The following is a 13,944-nucleotide window of genomic DNA, read 5'->3' on the forward strand; positions in this document are numbered from 1 at the left end:
CCTAGAGACAGACTCGCTTCAATCCACAAAGTATTAGCAGAATCGAAGAGATAGAGAAGAGAAAATACCTGGGCAATTCAACATTTCTTCTGTAGGTTTCCGGGAACAAAATTCTACTGCTCTTGTCCTTGTTTTGGTTTGCCTTCCGCTATCGAACCTACAGACTTGGCTTTGAATCGTGGAACGAAAAGCTAGTTACCTCTTCCACTACACCTAACGGTCCTAGTCTGAGAAATACGACTCCTCTGCCTCGTTAGTTAGTAACTAGTACAGCCAATCCGAATACCATTTTCTCAATTCTATTTTTGTTTTAGGATGTCCAGTGAATTAAAATTTTTATATTGATTTCTTAATCCCCATGGTAAAATATTTAATATTTTTAAGCTTACATTGCATGATCAAATGGTCTGACTCTTACAATGAGGAATGATTATAAGTAGGGCCGGTATCCCCGTATAATATAAATTAATTAAAATTCTATTTGATTAATATTTTTTATTTTTTTATAAAAATAAATTAAAAAAATTATAAAACTCTTTAACTATTTAAAAATATTCTAATAAATTCTCATTTTTTTATCATATAAATTTTTATTATTAACATTAATTATTGGTCATTAATCTAAACGTTACTTATTGATTTATATTAACGTAAAATTCAAAAATATTATATAATTATATAATCGTAATTTATCAACATATCACATCATTATTTATTATGACATACATATTAATATACATACACATCAATATCACATCGCGTAAAAAAAATAATTGACATTTTATCTAATCACAATTAATTAAAATAAAAATAAAATTTTGACTTACAATAAAAAATTAAAAATTTAATAAAAAATAAAAAAATTAAAGTTTTGATCTCAAATTCTTCATCCTTTATCAATATAATTTTACATACATACTTGGGTTAGGCTACCAATTTGGGTTGGGCTAAACAGATTTTAATTTTCAAAGTTAATTGGCCCATCATCCAATTGTTTTAAAGCCCAAAATTTAAAGCGTATTCAGTCCATTGAAAAAAAATACTATAATTAGTATATAATTTTTTTTACAATTAAAAAAAGAAAGAAAAATAATTAGTGGTCCTTGTTACAGATTTACAATTTCCACCCCAATATTCTTAAATCAAGAATTGCAAGTCATAAACGATGGAAGCTTCATGCACAACTTCTAGGCACGTTCAATTACAATAATAGTAGCTTAATTTTCTAATGGCTTGACTTTTACTTTGTTATTATAAATATATATATAAATTATAGATATATAATTTTAAATTAGTATTAGTATTATACTCCATTCAACATATTTTTTTTCCATCTCACTTAATTACAGATGAACATTAATTTTCTTCGAAAAAATGAGTTTAATTAATTAATTTATGGGGTTTTTATTCTTTTACATTTACTGTAACCAAAAACGTTTTAAGTACAATTATTTTTAATATATGTGAGTAAATTGTTCATTAAAGAAAAATCAAGTTACAGTCAATTGATTTTATTGACTTTTCTTGTTGAGATATATTTTAAATTATGAAACAATTTCTAATAAAAAAGAAAAAAATCCAAACATTATCTTGTTATCATTACAAAGAAAAATATATAAAAGAAAAAAACAAAAACAACCTTGACTATTTGAAAAATTTTATCATAATTTGGACATGTTAATTTGTATCGATTTTCGTTAATATCATAGCATATTGTATGATATTAATATACTTAATAATACTATAATATTTTTCTCCTATCAATGAAAAAAAGAAAATAGAAATAAGATGAAATTTATCGAAAAGGTTAAAAATTACTTATAAACTATGTAGAGTAGGACAGAAAGCATGTGCCCAAATCCTATGTCACAGATTCAATTTATCATCTAGATGAGATTGATGGATGTAATTTTGCAGCTTTGTAATAATAGATTTCGCCCCACTACATCTCACCTAGTTCTTGTTGGGAGTCTTTACTTTGGACCATAAAAAATTGACTCCATTTTTTTTATTTGTGTTTTAAATTTTGTTTATATTTCAATATTTAATTTTATGATAATAGTATTTATTTGTTATATATGTAAATAAATTAAATTAAATTAACTTTTATTCTCAATCAACCAAAAAAGTCTCCTATTTTTTTAATATTTCATCCCTGCTAATTTTTTATTATTAATCTAATTGAAAGAACATCATGCCTTTAAAATCGGTCAAGGGGGCATTTAATAACTGTTTCACTTTTATTTACTTCATGGTTCCTCATTTTTCCTTCCCCTCTCCCACGTAAAAATTCTTCTTCTTTTATCAATCGTTCGACTTTTTTTTTGCTTATGGTGACAAAATCGTTTATATTTTCTAATTAGATAAAATCTAATTTTGTATTTCTTAAAGATTTTTATAATAAAAGAGAATTTTTAAAATTTTTTTTAATTCATGACAAATGATATTCAAATTTATCTAATTTTTGAAATGAGATCATCTTTAACAAATATTAAATTAAGTTATGTTTAGATCAAATGAGCTTTTTTTTTTACGCATGCAATGAATGTATTGTATAATCGTGTGAAAGAATATTATAGATTTCATATTAAATAAGATAAGATGAATTTAAGTTTATAAGTAAGATGAGTCGTGAAAGAAAAACTACAATTAATTTAACTAGGTAGAATTTCATGCTAATTCTCGATTTTAGCTTCATTATATCAAAATATAGAAAAAGTAATAATATTGATTAAATTATGATTTGGTTAAAAGATAATTTTATTGAAAACCAAAGTAAGGCTAATTTGTCTTAAAAAAATAATTATGTAAATAATAAATTATTTGCATTTTCTTTGTCAACAACAAACCATTTAATAAAAATTAATGGTCTTTAAATAACTTTTGCTAAAAGTAAAAAGATCAATTAATAATATTTTTTTTCTTTTAGTGAGCTTTTTCCAAACGACGTCGTGTATACTAATTTCACTACACCGATAAGCCACTCCCCCCACTCCCCCTGCTCTCCCTAGTCTTTTGACTTTTCAGGTTCACTTTCTCCTTCATTTTTTTTTGAGAAGAGTTTTATTTTATTTGTTCATGATCCTTTCTTCCCCAAATCTCTCTCTCGCTCTCTTCCCTCTTTTCGATAGCAAAGGAAAAAAAGAGAATTCAAAACAAAAACGAAAATCAAATTTCGACGCACCAAAATTTTCTAGGGTTTAATCTCGGCTCTCTCTCGTCAGCGATTCCTTTCCATCGCCGTTCGATTTCTTCTACGACGACTGTCCTGTAAGTTCAAAGCCTTATTCTCTCCACTTCTTTGCTCATTCTGTTTTTCTTTTCTCTCTCGCTCCGATCGTCGACCACGCGTGTTCTCGGCGATCATTTCGAGTTTGCCTCTCTGTGTATTTAGTAGAATTTTTGTACCTGATAATTTATTGAATCTAATATTAATTTTTTATTATATTTAACATTAATGATCTGTTTTTGATAATTATGGTCGAATTTTATTATTTTTATTTGAATTTTCAATGAGTTCATTGCATTTATGCGTTCTATTAAGATGAAAAAAGAATTAAATGTTAGTAGCAATAGTTGCGCTTGTAGCGATTGTTAAAACGCCAAAGCGTTGAGTATATGTTATTTGAGAGGAAATTTGGCTTTAATGAGAGTTTAGTTATGTGAAGATTTAGTCTGTTTCTGTAGAATTATGTGGAAGGATTTTTATTCTTTTTAGATATTTTTTATAAACATATTAATTAGCTGTCAAAGTAGAAAGTTTTGGTTTATTTTGGTACGTTTCAGTATTTTTGTTTTTTAATTGATTTTTGATTGCAGATTATAGGTTACTCTAATTTAATCTATTGTGCTCAAGTATTCAATTTTTTAGCGAGCAATGAAATATAAGGGTTCTAGCATTTTTAATTTTTATTTGACTGTTAATGTAGGGGGTCACTGCAATGCACCGAGTGGGCAGTGCAGGGAACAATGCCAATTCTAACCGCCCACGTAAAGAAAAGAGGCTGACATATGTATTGAATGACACCGATGACAAAAAGGTGAAGTGGATTTAATGGTTTCTCTTTATCTAAGCCTTTCATTATTTTCCCCTTTGTTTTTGCTATTTGAAGTGAACAAGTTGTCTTCCTTGATTTGGAGAGCTGAGGAATTTTCATATTCTGATTTGTTTTAGGATTCTAATTTGTTTTTCTGTATCTTTCACTGCAATGTGTCATTTTAAATTATAGGTGTTTTCACATTTTTAGATTAATACGCCTTTTCTTATCTCTATCATGCAATCCATCGTAGCTAACATATAAATTGTAGAAGCTTGTGTTTATTTTTATATGAATTCATCTATGTGGGGGCACTAACATTTATTAACTATCCATAGAATAATTATTGGTATGCCTGTGTATTTGCTTGTATCCTTGTGTAGAGTTAGTAGACCATGCTATATGTGCTTTTCATCGGATTGACTTAGAAATGTTTATTTTAGACTTATTTTGTTGACAAACTTGGCATCTTTGAAATCTATTTGGGGTTGGAACCCATGAACTTCCTTCTCCAAGGTAATGCTGTGTTGGTGTCATTACTTGGGTGCTTCTTCTGCTTAGGATTTATGTTATACCAAATTAAAATGAAAAAAAAAGGTCTATGTTCACTGTTACTATTTTATTACATTATCCATATATCCATCATTAACATAAGATCATGTTCACAATCAAATTGGAATATTCTGCTAATCTTTTGCTTTATATTCTCAAAAAGAGTCATTATCTTAGATTGTATCAACCACTTTTTCAGTTAATTATGTGTGTGGTAACTGATGTTTCTTGACTTTGGTACATTGTTGTGCAGCATTGTGCTGGCATAAATTGTTTGGCTGTGCTAAAATCGTCTGTGTCTGATGGGTGCAACTATCTCTTCACTGGAAGTCGTGATGGCACACTTAAGAGATGGGCATTGGGTGAAGATGCGGCCACTTGCTCTGCTACATTTGAGTCACATGTTGATTGGGTACCATCTTTTTTGCCCATGATTGTTTACTTTTGGTTATCAGCATGACCCTTGTACTTTAGCTGATACCTTTCTATTGCTAATTTGTGGTGGGGAGGGTGTGAGAATTTTAATTTATTTTCTGTTTTTGGTTTACTAGAATGCCATATCTTGATGTTTTGTCAAATATGAATTTCCAACTACCCAACTCACTGAAAGGAAAATCTAGAGCACGTATTTCTCTTGTGCACATCAATTACACCAATAGTCAATTTGAATGTTGAGAGCTGTTTTATCATCTTCTTCAGTTTGGGGAATTCACTATCCAATTATCTCACATACATAAGATAGCTCTATGAATGCATTAAGTTATGATTGAGAATAAAGCAATGTCCTCGTTATGCAGGTAAATGATACTGTAATTGTTGGTGATAATACACTTGTTTCCTGCTCATCTGACACCACTTTGAAGGTTTGTAGAATTACTTAATGCATTATCTTTGGCTGTTCTCTTTTGGACTAGTTTCTCCTTAATTGTTAACCTTTTCTTTTATTTGCTTTTGCCTTGAGATAAACCAGACATGGAATTGCTTGTCTGATGGAACTTGTACCAGGACTCTCCGTCAACACTCAGACTATGTTACATGTCTAGCTGCAGCTGAAAAAAATGTAATTTCTATGTCAAAATTTTAGTGGATTTATTAACTGCATGGATGAAAGGTTCCTTTCAGCGCAATACTGCTATCTAAGTTTCATGGTTAATATGGCAGCATAAGTTGTACTTCAAGGTATGATATTATTCTTTTAGAAGTCATTTTCTGATTCTTTTTTAGTTTATTTTAGACCAATGTGGTTGCCTCTGGGGGGCTTGGTGGGGAAGTCTTCGTGTGGGATATTGAAGCTGCGGTTACTCCACTCTCAAAGTCCAGTGATGCAATGGAAGATGATTGTTCCAATGGTATCAATGGTTCTGCGAATTCAATACCAATGTCAAGTTTGCGACCGATTAGCTCGAGTAACAGCATTACTGCACACACAGCTCAGTCTCATGGTTATGTCCCCATCTCTGCCAAAGGCCATAAAGAGTCAGTCTATGCATTGGCAATGAATGATAGTGGAACCCTTCTGGTCTCTGGTGGGACTGAGAAGGTAGTTTTTGCTTCTTACTGAATTTAATTTTTCTAATAATAACATGTTTCTATGTATGACATCTTGCAAGAGATGGTCTTATCTTTACCGTTGTCAGTCATTTGATGAATTTAACAATTTCAGTAGCAATCTTAATTTCCTGTCCCACTTTTGTATAGGTTGTGCGAGTTTGGGACCCAAGAACTGGGTCAAAGACTATGAAGCTTAGAGGGCATACAGATAACATTAGGACTCTGCTTCTAGATTCTACTGGCAGGTTGGTGCAATGGATTCAGCTCCGTATTCCTTAGTTCTGAGTTAAATTTTGTGTTGGAGTCTTTACAATTATGGAGCTTTAAGATGCATTTAAGATACATTTTGTTATCTGATTTTTCTCTTGCAACTGCTGAACTATTCTGTGGTAGTGGGATAAACTGATTGGTTGATTGGATAATTTTGCCAATTGTCCTATGATAAAAATATTTTGAGAACAAAAGGGGCAGTTGAAGTGTGGACACTAAACCTTGTTATGGCTTCATATAGATGTAGATGTTCACATTTAAGCGAAATTAGGTTAACTTTTCTTTGGACTTATCCGGGAGTTTATTGGGGTCTGATGGGTTCTTCCCCTGATTGAATGCTAGTGAGTTCTGTTATTTGATTGTGTGCTCCTCTGTGCTGTGTTTATTTTATTAGGGAAGTTTTTGACAGACATTTTGTATTCTTTCAGATATTGTTTATCAGGGTCCTCTGATTCTATGATCAGGTACATAATTTGTGCATTTGTTTTGCTGTTGTTTAATGACGTGCCATGTTCAACCATAAAGAATCTAAGACCTTGCCTTCATCTGGTCGTAATTTATTTTGTAGGCTATGGGACCTTGGTCAGCAACGTTGTGTGCATTCATATGCTGTGCATACAGATTCTGTTTGGGCGCTTGCCAGCACCCCAACATTTAGTCATGTTTATAGTGGTGGTAGAGATCTTTCTGTAAGTATATATTCATGCCAAACCTTTTGAATGGACATTTTTATCATTTTTGCAAGTGTTTTGATGTAGAATTTGAGAAGAAATTTATGCTGTTTTAGGATAATTGGCTGATTATTAATTCAGGCTTGATTGATATAGAAGGATGGGATATTACAAGAATAATTAGGGGTTTTATATTTGGTATAGATTGCGATTGGATGGAAATAATAAAGGATTTAGAAAGCAATCCTGGGCTGTGCTGGTACTGTTAACAGTAGTCGTGGATGGTAAATTAAGGGTGAAGGGTTTAATTTCATTATGAATTTATGTGAGTGGGGTTGGGGTTTGTTGGAGGGGTTCAAGGTTGGTTTGAGATTGAAACCAATGCTGGAAAAAAGAGAGTAAGGAAGAAGAATAAGTAATATAGGCTTCTTTCCTAGAATTCTTTAGACTTGATAATGTTATTCTAGCTTAAATAAGTTTTTGAATCATTTTAACATTAAATGGAGGCCATACTTCCAAATTTTCTTAGAATGTAATCTTGACAATTCTTGACATCCTTGTTGTCAGTTCTAATATTTAGCGTTAACTCTGAGCTTTTACTTATTTTTGTACATACATCAGTTATATTTGACAGACTTGACAACAAGAGAGAGTCTTTTGCTTTGCACAAAGGAACACCCGATTTTGCAGTTGGCACTGCATGATGATAGTATATGGGTTGCAACAACAGATTCTTCAGTTCATAGATGGCCTGCTGAAGGACGAAATCCACAGAAGATCTTTCAAAAAGGTGGTTCCTTCTTGGCTGGAAACTTGTCTTTTTCCAGGGCAAGAGTTTCCTTAGAAGGGTCTACTCCAGTAAGTATAGTGTATATTTTTATGTTTATACATGTTTTTGCTTACAGCAAATTACCTTGTTTATGAGAATTTTTGTCTCATAGTCCTTTTTTTCTCTGCTTTATTAATTTTTGTCAAGTATTCTTAAATGCTTAAACTCTGCACTGTGGTAACATTTCTTTCCTTTAGGTACTTGAATTGTAGTGAATTTGGTGCCTGCTCATTGATTTATTAATGGTTCTGTTTCATTTGTTCCTTGCTCACCCACGCCTAAGAAAACAGAACAAATATTAGATTTTTTTTTTGATTAATCATGATGCTCTTTTATGGATATTTCTTTTGAAGTTTGGCTTTGTATGGAGTTTAATATTGATTTCTATCCCACTCCCTTTACTGATGCGCTGACATTTTTGGTCATTCTCAGACTCCTGTTTATAAAGAACCAATCTTTACCATTACTGGAACTCCAGCAATAGTTCAGCATGAAATTTTAAACAACAGAAGGCATGTCTTGACTAAGGTAAATGTGGGAGTACTTATATTTCTTGCTTTTGGTTTTAAAGACTTTGTTTTGGGAGATTGTTTTTTTTGCATAAATGATGTTTATGCCTCTTTAACAGGATACTGCTGGTTCAGTAAAGCTCTGGGAGATTACCAGGGGTGTTGTGATCGAGGACTATGGACAGGTGAACTAAATTTTTTCCCATTTTCTTTCATTGTTCTGAGTAGAAAGTTGTTTGCACTTTTCTTTTCACTTACAGGTGTGGACACACTTCTAGATGGGTATGTTTATATTTGTATGCATTTATTCATTCCTTTAATTTCAATGTCCAGGTTTCATTTGACGAGAAAAAGGAGCAGTTGTTTGAGATGGTGCGATATCTATTAATTTGAATTTATATGAGTTAAATACAATGCATTTTTTTTTCTGGAATTTACTGTTGATTTTGCTTAAAACCACTCTAGGTAAGCATTCCTGCATGGTTCACGGTGGATACCCGGCTTGGAAGCTTGTCTGTTCATTTGGACACACCCCAATGCTTTTCTGCGGAGATGTATTCTGCAGATCTGAACATAACTGGCAAACCTGAGGATGATAAGGTATTTTCCATTGATTGTGGCAATATTTAAGTCACTGATATCTGTGAGAAATATTCTGTGATTATTATGTGCATCTGTTGTGGACTTGTCTTTGGCAGGTTAATCTAGCTCGTGAAACCCTTAAAGGTCTATTGGCTCATTGGATGACCAAAAGAAGGCAAAGACTTGGCTCCCAGGCTTCAGCCAATGGAGATGTTTTAACAGGAAAAGACATTACTTCTAGAAGTCTCCCTCATTCAAGAATTGAGGTAGATGGAAATGCAGAAAATGACTCTATGGTGTATCCTCCTTTCGAGTTTTCTATAGTTTCCCCTCCCTCAATTATCACCGAGGGTTCTCAAGGAGGTCCTTGGAGAAAGAAAATTACTGAATTGGATGGAACCGAGGATGAGAAGGACTTCCCTTGGTGGGTTTTGGATTGTGTATTAAATAATCGGCTACCACCACGAGAAAATACCAAGTAACTTCTTTGGTCTCATTAAACTTTCCTTTGCTTAATTAAATCTTAAATAACAAGATTGCGAGGAAATCTGCATACATTCAACTGCTTTTTGGTTTTCCTCTGTTTGGATATGCTTGCTACCCAGACCTGAACTTAAAGAAGTGTCATTAAGTCCAGTAATTTGCTATGCTTTTAGTTGTGCCTTTAGCCCTTATTCTTTGATATTTTTCTTGTGGACATCAGCATTTCTATTTATTTAGAAAAGAATGTCCTTCCTTTACTGAGTTGCACTAAATTTGGAATATGAATAATTATATAACTTGTTAATCTTGTGTTAAGTAGGGTGTCCCTTCATCCTTTTCTCCCTCTCTCTCTTTATGAACACTTTTCATTTTGTAGGTGCAGCTTCTACCTTCATCCATGTGAAGGTTCAAACGTTCAGATCCTCACACAGGGGAAGTTAAGTGCACCTCGCATATTGAGAATACATAAGGTATGCCTGTCTTGTTTTCTTTAGAACTTGCAAAAGACAATTTCTTTTGCATGGCATGCATTTGTACAAAGTAGCAACCGTTGTCTGTATATAGACCTAGAAGACTTGGTTAATACACTATACTATTTCATAATATGGAGCATGGACAGCATAAGGGCCAAAAGAGCAATGTTAGGTTACTGGAAATGTTATTTTAGTATACATATACATTGATAGGACCTTTAACTTTGTTGTAGCCAAAACAAGATTGGAATGAATTAGAATGAAATAGTCTTCTGAATTAGCTTTGTTGAGTGCTCTTTTACTCATATAGTAGAGCAAGATGCCTTTGTGGTTTGTTAGATTTTCTTTTCTTCACTGGTTTTTAAAATTTGGATATCAGATGCTGATAACTGGTTTATCAGAAGATGATGTATGTATTAATTTTTTGGACACCAACTTGATATTAATGCAGAAAAGCTTGTTTTAAATTGTATTTTGTATATCAATATTTATGGGTCTTCTGGTATAATAATGTACATTCATTCCGTTGTTGTGATTATGTAGGTTGTCAACTATGTCATAGAAAAGATGGTGCTTGACAAACCAATTGATAGTGTAAATACCGATGGGACATTTGCTCCTGGACTTGGAGGACAATTGCAGCATTCAGCAGTTGGAGATGGATCTTTTCGGTCTGGATTGAAGCCTTGGCAAAAGCTTCGGCCTTCTATTGAGATTTTGTGTAATAATCAGGCAAGTGAACGGCATGTTTTATGTTACAATGACATTGGTTAAGAGCCTAAGATCTCTTTGTCAAAGCTCTGGTTTTGTTCCTCATCTTGTGGTACCAATAAATAAACCTTCCTATGTGGTGTTTGTAAAATAGTTTTAGACTAACTTGTTTAGTTCAAAGTTCAATCATTCTATGCTGACCTCTTGTTTTGTTTGCTACTCTATGTTCCAGGTATTATCTCCAGACATGAGCTTAGCTACTGTGCGAGCTTACGTATGGAAGAAACCCGAGGACTTGATACTTAATTATAGAGTGATACAGGGCAGGTGATTTCATTGACTTCTGGGAGCAGGTGAGTGGCTAGTTATGCATGTTACTTAAGTTACCTGTATCACTTTTAACAGAACAATACATATGTGAATGAATATCCTTTGGGGAACATTATTTGTCATGATAAAAGCAGGAAACTTGTTTTTATTGGATTTATTTTCTTGTTTATTTGTTTTTGGTTTTGGAAAGGGGAGGGAGGGGTTGGTTAATTGGTTAGAAAGGAAGCATGCTGGTAATTAAATTTACCCCTATAATTCTGTCAATTTAACATGGAATCAGTGTTTGTTTCATTTTGATCTGAGATTAACATTGATTACTTTCTCTAGACCATTTCTGTGCATTGGATATCTGTAGTAAGCAATCAGCTTAAATAGTGTTTGAACTGTATCCTCTCTTCTCTGTTAGGCTGCAGATTGGTCTCAGTATATTGGGATGGAGATCTCATGCTTTTGTAAAGTGTTGGGAATTATATTGGCTCATCTGAGGTTGCCTATCATGATCAGAAGTATCTGTGGGATCCTTGTATATTTGGAAAGATGATTGGTTTTCGATCTGGGGGCATTCTCCAGTCTTTGTTTAAGAGGATCATGGTTATGTTTTCATAGTTGAGCGGATGCTTATCATAAATTTTTGGTCTTTTTCTAGTGAAGATGAGCATGATATTACCATACATCAGAAAGAAGCTGTAGGGTGGAAATGCAAGCGACAGAACAGTTTGTAACTACGGGGGACAATTAGCTGAAAGAAATTTGGGTACTTTCTGGGACAAAAAAAAAATAGGCATATGATGTCGAAAGCTCTGTAGATTTGTATTGTGGGGTACAATACCTAGTCATAGAAACTCTTGTTATGAAGTTGATTTTTTTTTTCTCTTCTGGAAATAAGACTTTTAATTTGTGCATCAAATCAGTCATATATTTCTAGAAAACTTTCTCGTACATTTTTCAGTAGATTTTTTTGAGTCAAGAAATGAAATATTAATGACTGCATTAGATTACTTCTAATAGTCGATTAGATTTCGAGTCGTATTCCATGCTTTATCTACCAGTAGACACTCAGGGAAGAGGATTTGATGTAGTTGGTTTGTTTCTTCTCAAAAGTTCTGCTCAAATCGCATTCTTTTAATTTATTTATTTGTAATGAAATTAAAAAAAATATGTACAATTTGTCTTACATTATTATTATTATTTTTTTATTCAAGTTGTAATTTGCTGCTTTCAAGTGATTTAGAGAGTATTCTTGCTCTGTTGTAAACTGATGACTTTGATCTCACTTTCCAGTTGTTGCAATGCATCCTCTGCATTGGGGTTAATGCTTTTGGGTTGTGCAGCTAGATGAGGAAGTTGGATTTTTGGCACTAGTGTTAGTGTGGACCTACATAATCGTTAGGCAGCATCAGAAATTATTTTTCAGCTTTTAACGAGTTTGGTTGGAAAGTGGAATGGCACCTATTGAAGTTAGGCAAAAGCATTGAAAATGAAAATTCAATAGTTAGGGAATGTGGTACCACTATGGGTTCTGTTTAAAGCTACGCAAAGTAGATCTTCAAGTTCTTATGCTTGTCGTTGCCAGAACTCTACATCACATTGGATGTTTGTCATCTTTTTCTTCTTTGTGTTGGTTTAGGTTCGAATTCAACATCTCTGCTCATTATCTTGTTATCTTTATTACTTAATTAGGTTCGAATGACGGTTCTTCTCTGTGTTGGTTTTGGTACTTTTAAGTTCAAAATGACATTTGTTCTTCTTCGTTTTCTTTGATTTAATTCGAAAATTTTTTTTATCAAGATGTTGACATGTCGGCATGTCACGATGAATGATTTGATGTGTTAAGGTGACATAAAAAATATTATTGTGTGATATTTTTATTTTTTACATTAATATTATAATAAAAATCATGAGCTATTTTGATAATAATAGTTTGTAAATTATTAATAAGAGTTTATTTGTTTTAAAATAAAAATTTAAAATTGTATTGAATGTAATAAAATAAAAATTTATTAAAATTTTTGAATATTAAGTATATAATTGTATTAGATATTTCTGATAAAGAAATGTATGAGGTCAAAAAATCCGATTTGTCAGCAGAGAATGATTGATTGGAACGGTGGGTCCCCCTCAAAGACACAAATCTTCGTATGGGATAACGTATTATACTTGGCTAATTAAACCTAAAGAATGGAATTACCAAAATAACGGTGGGTCAACGGTGAATACGCAAGATAACGCAAGAAGAGCATTGCTGACTGGTGGGTCGGGGCCAAGCCAGGGTCACACCGAAAATCAGCCACGAACTAATCTGCTAAGGCCAGTGGTCTATGGTCACAAAGAGATGGGACAATTGCCTGCACTGTTTTCAGCCTTTGGCTTGCATAGAGTTCACGTGTCCCCATATTGTAGCCTCAACAAAAAAACCCTTTTCACTTTATAGAAATATTATGTATAAATTCTCTGTTTATATGGAATTACAGCATTTCTTTTCCGCTATTTTACTCTATAGTTGGTGTTTTTATGGTGGTAGTTTTCCATACCTTTATTTATCAAACCCTTATCTTTCTATATATCTTTCCCGTATTCTTGCAACTCTTTCTTTTTAACTTTTGCTATAGTTCTTGTAGCCAAATTGAGTCCTACTTCTTAGTCAACAAGTAAAGGACGGAATTTCAAGTACTTGCAAGTGTATATATGGACGGGATTTTTATTTTTTACAAGTAATACAAATATACCAATTATTGAACATGCTTTACGTGCTCGACGAGCCTTGGAAATTTTCCTTGGTTTCAGCAAACTTTGAGTGTACCCTTTGCTTAATTTTGGTCCTCCGTGATTGAATCCTTGAGCATGTCACTTTTCACCTTGAAAAAGACCAATCACCTAGAACTTTTCCTGTCAATAGTTGACAGCTCGAAGCCTTCTCCACCGCCTAACCAACCCGCCTCTTCTTAC

At 32.8% G+C, this 13,944-nt stretch overlaps 1 protein-coding gene across 1 annotated transcript; it reads left to right on the forward strand.

Moving 5' to 3' along the window:
- On the forward strand, positions 3,068-11,996 carry LOC18600271 (WD repeat-containing protein 48). The gene is made up of 19 exons (XM_007030617.2): positions 3,068-3,270; positions 3,930-4,040; positions 4,843-5,001; positions 5,387-5,452; positions 5,560-5,649; positions 5,824-6,129; positions 6,288-6,385; positions 6,839-6,874; positions 6,979-7,099; positions 7,703-7,939; positions 8,343-8,438; positions 8,539-8,604; positions 8,753-8,791; positions 8,885-9,019; positions 9,118-9,479; positions 9,861-9,954; positions 10,501-10,689; positions 10,901-11,021; positions 11,405-11,996. The coding sequence occupies exons 2-18, from the start codon at positions 3,942-3,944 to the stop codon at positions 10,997-10,999; spliced, it is 2,292 nt and encodes a 763-aa protein (XP_007030679.2). The 5' UTR covers positions 3,068-3,270; positions 3,930-3,941; the 3' UTR covers positions 11,000-11,021; positions 11,405-11,996.

The sequence above is a fragment of the Theobroma cacao genome, chromosome 5 (assembly GCF_000208745.1).
Source record: "Theobroma cacao cultivar B97-61/B2 chromosome 5, Criollo_cocoa_genome_V2, whole genome shotgun sequence".
Lineage (NCBI taxonomy): Eukaryota > Viridiplantae > Streptophyta > Magnoliopsida > Malvales > Malvaceae > Theobroma > Theobroma cacao.

Bases quoted from the DNA above. Each gene is read 5' to 3' on its own strand.
- LOC18600271 (XM_007030617.2), top strand. From the start codon at position 3,942: ATGCACCGAGTGGGCAGTGCAGGGAACAATGCCAATTCTAACCGCCCA. The intron at 4,041-4,842 runs GTGAAGTGGATT...ATTGTTGTGCAG, and splicing joins ATGACACCGATGACAAAAAG to CATTGTGCTGGCATAAATTG. The intron at 9,955-10,500 runs GTATGCCTGTCT...GTGATTATGTAG, and splicing joins GCATATTGAGAATACATAAG to GTTGTCAACTATGTCATAGA.